At 40.0% G+C, this 6,937-nt stretch overlaps 1 protein-coding gene across 1 annotated transcript; it reads right to left on the bottom strand.

Moving 5' to 3' along the window:
- Positions 1-4,663: 4,663 nt before the first annotated feature.
- On the bottom strand, positions 4,664-5,829 carry LOC145498160 (carbohydrate sulfotransferase 11-like). The gene has a single exon (XM_081478043.1). It carries the CDS (start codon positions 5,584-5,586, stop codon positions 4,747-4,749), a length of 840 nt encoding a protein of 279 aa, XP_081334169.1. The 5' UTR covers positions 5,587-5,829; the 3' UTR covers positions 4,664-4,746.
- Positions 5,830-6,937: the final 1,108 nt, after the last annotated feature.

Raw genomic sequence — 6,937 nt, forward strand, 5'->3', positions numbered from 1 at the left:
ACCTTTGGCATCAGTATCATAACTAGAGGAAGTTAACACGCGAGCGGCGCGGTTCTGAAGCTTTTGTAGCCTGTCCGACAAAGTTTTACCGCAATTACCCCAGACAAGATTGCAGTAGTCAAAATGAGGTTGAATTAGAGCACTGTATATATAAAGCAGTGTAGCTGGTAGAACAAAAGGCCTAACTCGTTTTATGGCACCAATCCCAGATGCAATCTTTTAAGACAATTTATCAATATGGTTTTGCCAAGTTAGGTTTTCGTCGATCAACACACCGAGCGATTTGACTGAGGAGACACGATTTATTGGAACATTATTAATTGAGAGCTCAAGTGTATCTGGAAGGGTACTCAATCTTTGTCTGGAACCAATCAACATAAATTCAGTTTTAGTCGCGTTTAAAGTAAGTTTGTTAGAAGTAAGCCATTTGTTTAAATTACCTAGATCGCGATTTAGATTAGACTGTATAGAGCTCAGATCAGCTCCCGCATATGTGATGTGGGTGTCATCAGCATACATCCTAGGCTGACATGATGATAAGCAGTTGGGCAAGTCGTTAATGTAAATAAGAAATAATAGGGGACCTAGGATTGTTCCTTGAGGTACCCCACATTTTAGCGAACAGGTTTGAGAAAGAGAACCATTAACAAGACATCGTTGTGTACAGCTAGTTAAATATGAGTTGAACCAGTCTAGAGCTATTCCTTGAACTCCGTAAAGGTTCATTTTAGTTAAAAGAACTTCATGATCAACAGTGTTGAACGCTTTTTTGAAATCGAGAAAAACTACAGCATTAACATTTCCGTGATCGATATTAAACACCCAACTATCGGTAGCTTCTAATAGAGCAGTAACAGTAAATGATTTATACTTAAGAAAAAACTGTTTATTTTTTGTGCGATGAAATTAAAAACGCAATTTGCCGAAATCAGTCCGTGAGCGGTCCGTATTGGAAACTTCACACTCTTTAAACAACCAATCAGAAATCTCCTTTTCATCCCAGACCGACTGAGCGATGTAATAAATGAAAGATATAATAGGACTGCAGAGAAAGATGTACAGACATAAAGATCATCATAGTTGGGTACACAACATAAGCACCTGTGAAAATGAAGCCTGAAAAAACTTTCAAGCTTGAACTCGCTTCGAACCCATGACTAGACAGTTGTGAAAGGGTGCAAGGCTTCTTCCCTAACAGAGATGGCTGTAAAGTGAAAATATTGCGATTCTGAAGAGGAGTAAAATAAAGTAGATGATCTTATGAAACATCGGTCTACCGTGATTGCTCACAGGTAGTACTTTAGACCTCTTCAGTTCAATTTTGAAAACAACCAACCAACGGCTGAAAAAGCAGTTTTCGCGTACAGTTCGCGAAAAAACATTGACAGTGTTGTAAGTAAGGTTCAAACTTTATTATTGAAAATCTCAGAAACGAATATTTCGTTTCAGTGGCTCTAGACTTTGTTTAAGTGTCAATAAGTATTTAGCTCTTAGGGGAGGGTCCTAACTAAAACCAGCCTCCTGGCCCTCCAGGTTGGGGGTTAGGCATAAGGTTGACAACCTCACCCTATAAAAAAGATTTTGTCACGGAAACACCAACAAGAAATCTTCAACCTTTTGGTCACCAAGGGAACTCAGAGCCTTCACGGGCTAGAATGACCAGCGGCAGTGAAAGCCAACAGGAAGCTGTGGCTGCGAGACTGGGAGCCTTGAGCACCAAGACACAGACAAGATTAGGATTCTGGAATGTAAGAACAATGTTTAGCACAGGAAGGCTCGCGCAGATCACCAGAGAGATGAATGAAAATAAGCTTCACATCCTTGGTATTAGTGAGTGTAGATGGACACAGCAGAAGAACGAAGATTAAGATCTACCAAGCTTGTGCACTCTCTGTACTACTCTACGGATCTGAATGTTGGAGAATGACTGTGCATGACTTGAGAAAGCTGCAAAGCTTTCACACATCTTGTCTCCGAAAAATCTTGCACATCTTTTGGCCAAAAAAGATCTCCAACAATGAGCTCTTTAAATTGACAGAACAGGAGGACATGAGTATTGTTCTTACACGGAAACGATGGAGTTGGGTTGGTCATGTGCTCCGCAGAGAATCTACCAGCATTTCTAAAGTTGCTCTCAGATGGACACCAGAGGGTAAAAGGAAAAGAGGCCGTTCAAAATCCACCTGGAGAAGAACTGCAGAAGCAGAACTTAAGGCTCTAAGCCTTACCTGGGGGCAAGCTTCATCGCTTGCAAAGGACCGACAGGAATGGAGGCGACTTGTTGATGCCCTATGCGCCACTGGGCGTTTAAAGGACTGATGAAATGAATGAAGTATTTAGCTCTAAGCTAAGAGCTAATTGACCAATTTCGATATATTAAAATTCAGCCTAACATACATGTAATAGACCTCAGCACGAGGCTCTGGGAATTAAACCCCCACAAACGCTGTAGTTATTCCCCAGAGCCTCGTACGGAGGCCTATTGTTTTAGGCTGAATTTTGATATATCGAAATTGGTCTTTTGGAGACACTTAATTAAAAGCTAAAAATTGAACAATAAAGAAAAATGTAGAACTGAATAACCACTATAAAACAACTGTTTGAGAACCCGACCCGTCCTCCGTGGATTAGAAGTCGTTATTGATAACTTATAAAACTGATTATTAAATTCTCAGCCTCGGATAATGCAATTCTAGCTTTCTGATTGGTTCACTGGATCTCGGTTACCAGCTATTATACCTGCGTTTGACCTTATGTGGAAATGAATGCGGTAAATGTCGCTCGGCATAAACTTTTTCGCGGGAAGCCAAGTTTCGTCGACAAAAAAAATGGATTAAAAAAAGCAGATTCGGTGAGCTATCTACAGAAGAAATACCAGAAATCATGGACAACGTCGTCCCCGTAACAACAACAAAGCCACAAAGTTCGAGATTAGCTTATTTAACGGTACGTATACGTTAAGTTTCCTTTAAAAATATGAACGTCGAGATTTTACGCGCTCATGAAGATTATGTAACAAAAACAATGTTTACCTTAACAGAATGGCTTGCTACTTCTGGTGGCACCAAATTTTCGAAACCGATATAAGAAATGCCAAAAGAAGAACTGAATGTTTGTTCGAAGTGTTTTTACACGTCTGCGAGGAAGAAAGATGGCACGTATTGCAAGTTCAATCCATCAGAGCCGCCATTGATCATTTCCTTCGCTCGCCGCCACACAACAAACCGTTTTTCACTATCTCTGACTAGGCAAATAAATTATTAGAACATTTGTAAAAGACCTCAGGAAAACAGGCATCGGTGCCGGCGTAGTCCATAAGAAACCAATTTCCAATGAGCAGACGAGGAAACTGTTCGACTTAAGCAAGCTCGGATCGGCCGAGAGCAAAAATCCCGCACAGCTACAGAGGACGACCTAGTTTTATCTCGGTCTCTTTTTTGACCGACGAGGACGAGAGAATCAACGACAGCTAGCGCCAACAATTCCGATGTCCTTGCGAAAAACACCTCAAGGAGTTGAGTGTTTTGAGCTGAATCGAAGTAAGCCCGGTTCTTTACCAGCCACGAAAAACCATCAGGGTGGCCTCGAAGATTCTGAAGATGAATCTGACTGTTGAAGAAATCCACAAACAAATTGTACACTGAAGATGTTTATTCTGTTACTCGTCCTTCCGTCGGTTCGGTACAGATATTTTTGGGCATCTTCAGGCCTAATCAAGATGTCAACATCGAGAAAGTAAAAGGCAAAGGTAAAAGCAAACTTTCCGCCTACACACAAACAACGCACATCAAACTGCTCAGAGCACATGGTCGCAGAAATCACGTGACCCGCCCAAGGGGGGTACAGAGAGGCACGGTAAGGCAAACTGTCTCTAACACTGACGCTAAGATAGTTTCTGTCCCTGACTCTGAATCTGGCCAACAATGAGCTCCACACATACAGCTCGAAATGCCAAGGCTTTCAAAGCAAGGGAATCCTGAAAGAGATCTTGTCGAGATTAATTTTGGCAGAACGTCTGTATCACATGGCGATCAAAGTTTTCCGCAGCATTATTACAATGGCAATGTGTAAGTGCACAATTATTCGGCTCTTCTCCATGACTCGAACTTGAACGCTTTTCAAACTTTCTGACCAAGGTTATATCTCCTTCATTTGATAGACGTTCCTCGTATTCTACTTAATTGTAACTTCATTCAGCAAATTCGCTTGCTTCGCTTTCAAAATTTTCATTCAACTAAATTTACAAACGGCGCGCATGTCATGTGATTTCCCACTTGTTGCGTTTGCCACATCGACTTCCGGTCGCTTTGCAAAATCAAAATCCAATAAAATTAAGCTGTAATTTCCAAGTATACAAACGCACCGAATTTAAAAAAACAATTATTCCATTCGCGCTTGTTGGATATGAGATTGGTTATAGCCAACTCGGCCCTACGGGCCTCGTTGGCTATTTACCATCTCATATCCAACGCGCGCTCATGGAATAATTGTTAAATAACCACTGTAAAACAACTGTTTGAGAACCCGACCCGTCCTCCATGGATTGGAAATCGTTATTGATAACTTATAAAACTGATTAAGAAATTGGACTGTCTTGCTCGATTCACTTAATCCTGCTTTGAGCCCCCCCCCCCTCCCCAATCCCCTCCTCCGCTTTCCGCCCAGTTTAACAACCAAAGGATCTAACATAACTAAAAGTAACACGACTATGAATATATTGGAGACTGACGGTCTAAAATACTTTCTTCACAACTTGTCATTAACTAAGCTGTCAATCACCATCTGTATGGCTCCTGGGTACGTATAACCAAACAATTCAAAGTCTTTCTTGTAAATATTCCTGAGTTGTCTTATTCTAAGCAGTGACAGCGTGGAATAGTAATTCTTCATCAAAGCGCCAGTGTTAGATGGCTGCCATTCTGGAAAGACCACTTCGTCGTCTAGTTTAGTCTTTCTTAAAACGAACTGCGCGTCATCTTGTAATGTTTCGTAATGGCCGACATAATCAAACCGTACTTGGCATGGATGACACAACTTATACTGTTCACGCCAGTGGTCTTGAAATAAGCCGCCTTCCCTCCATCGAAGAACCAAATAGGTTGCAAATTGTTTGAAAGTTGTGTTATCAGTATTGACGTCAATATCAAGACCGCTACGGGTGGCCAATACGAATCGTATTGCCTTACGATAGCGTTTCCAAGTATCCTGCCTTCGCTTGAACTTTCCCCAAAAGCAATCTTTGTACGCCGACAGAAGTCGTTCAAAAGGTTCTCTCACGAACATAAACTTCTTGTAGGTTTTGAGAATTTTGCTGCGGTCTTCAGTTGTATAATTACTTAGAATTTTCAGTTTGCCCTTAGTTTTCTTGTGAACGCCTTGCGTTATGTTGTAGCCCTCTAAGTTGGCCAGTATTCGCTTCCAGACTGTACAGGCCACCTTGGGAACCGTACAGTATACAAGTTTATACTTCTCCAGCACAATAAAGTGCGAGAAATCGAGATCTTTTTTACTTGAATCGTTTCCATACTTAGCACAATATTCTCTGATTTGTTTTGTTGTTCCGGTTTCGCCGAAAGTCACGTCCATTGAAAATTTGTCTGGAATCAACTGTAATAGATCACAAAAAAGAACCTATTGCTTAATCAAAAGTACATTTAAAGGGAGAGCAATTCTTTGGTAAGAATATTGTCTCCAAGAGACGACCATGCTAATTGGTATATTTTTGACTTCAGAATTTATCAAGGATCTGTACGATCTTCGAATTGATTGTTAAGTATCAACTCTGATGTTCCCGCAAGGGTTCTTTAAATATCCTGCTCAAGAGTTTTGTCTACTTCTCGGCCGTTTGAAAAATATAACTATCACAATTTAATTTACATGTAAAATTTCAACTGATTTTAGAGGGTCATAACCCTTCTAGAATACAAATTTCCTGACAAATGAAAGGTTCTAAAGAAAGAGCTATGCTATGGGTAAACCATATCTGAATGGCTAGTTTGGCGTGTGGAAATTAAGCGCGCTAGAAGAAAAATCATAAAGGGTATTTTGACCAATTGCGCCATTTTTAGAGGACCGAGCTGAAAACTTCGATTTTGCAGTCATCTTTATGAACATAATTCGACATGTTTCATTACACAAATTATTCTTTGACATTGTGTATCACACATGTAAGCAATAATTTAAATCATAACTCAGAAATTACCTTGGTTGTAGATGGCAAAGTCCTGTAGAAATCTGCGCGAGAAGTCATGAACGGGAGTTTCACATAAGAAAATCGCCGTAAATGTGACAGATAAAACCGAGAAACGTTCGCTACTTCTTTTGTGGCCATTTTCCCAATGCATCTTTTTTTAAAACAATGTAGAGGGAAAAGTTCAAATGCAGCGGTTTAAGGTGGCTGAACACAGTTTTTGATACCTGTGTTTCATTCACCGTTTTCTCTAAACCCTTGATCCGTCGGTCGTCAAAAATGGCAGAGAGCAAGTTAACAACACAAACTTTGGTTTTTTGATGATTAAGTTGACGTATCTGCCGTTGCCATGGCAACATGAATAAATATAAACAGGCCTTTAAAATTGGTTTTGTTAATTTATAGAAAATCTAGTCCTTAGATTTTCTTTATAATTTGCATGCAACAAGTTTGTAACGATTCTCACAAGTTGACACCATTTTGCTAATAATTTAACAGAGAGATCCTTAATTATCCCTGTTTGAATGTTCACTGGAATATCTAGAATTTCCTTTGTTAAAGTTCAATTATTTTCAATATTCTTGTTACTTATTTCCTAAAGTATTTTCGTGCCAAATTTCGTGAAATCCTAATGAGTGGTTCTCGAGAAATAGGCGTATTTCCGAGAGTGCAATTTTTCATTCAATCGCAATTTTTTGACTTACTACGCATGCGCTGCATTCAACTGGGTTCTTTCGGTAACAAAGA

The sequence above is a fragment of the Orbicella franksi genome, chromosome 9 (assembly GCF_964199315.1).
Source record: "Orbicella franksi chromosome 9, jaOrbFran1.1, whole genome shotgun sequence".
In the NCBI taxonomy this organism is placed as follows: domain Eukaryota; kingdom Metazoa; phylum Cnidaria; class Anthozoa; order Scleractinia; family Merulinidae; genus Orbicella; species Orbicella franksi.

Coding starts and splice junctions, on each gene's coding strand:
- LOC145498160 (XM_081478043.1), bottom strand. CDS start 5,586: ATGGACGTGACTTTCGGCGAAACCGGAACAACAAAACAAATCAGAGAA.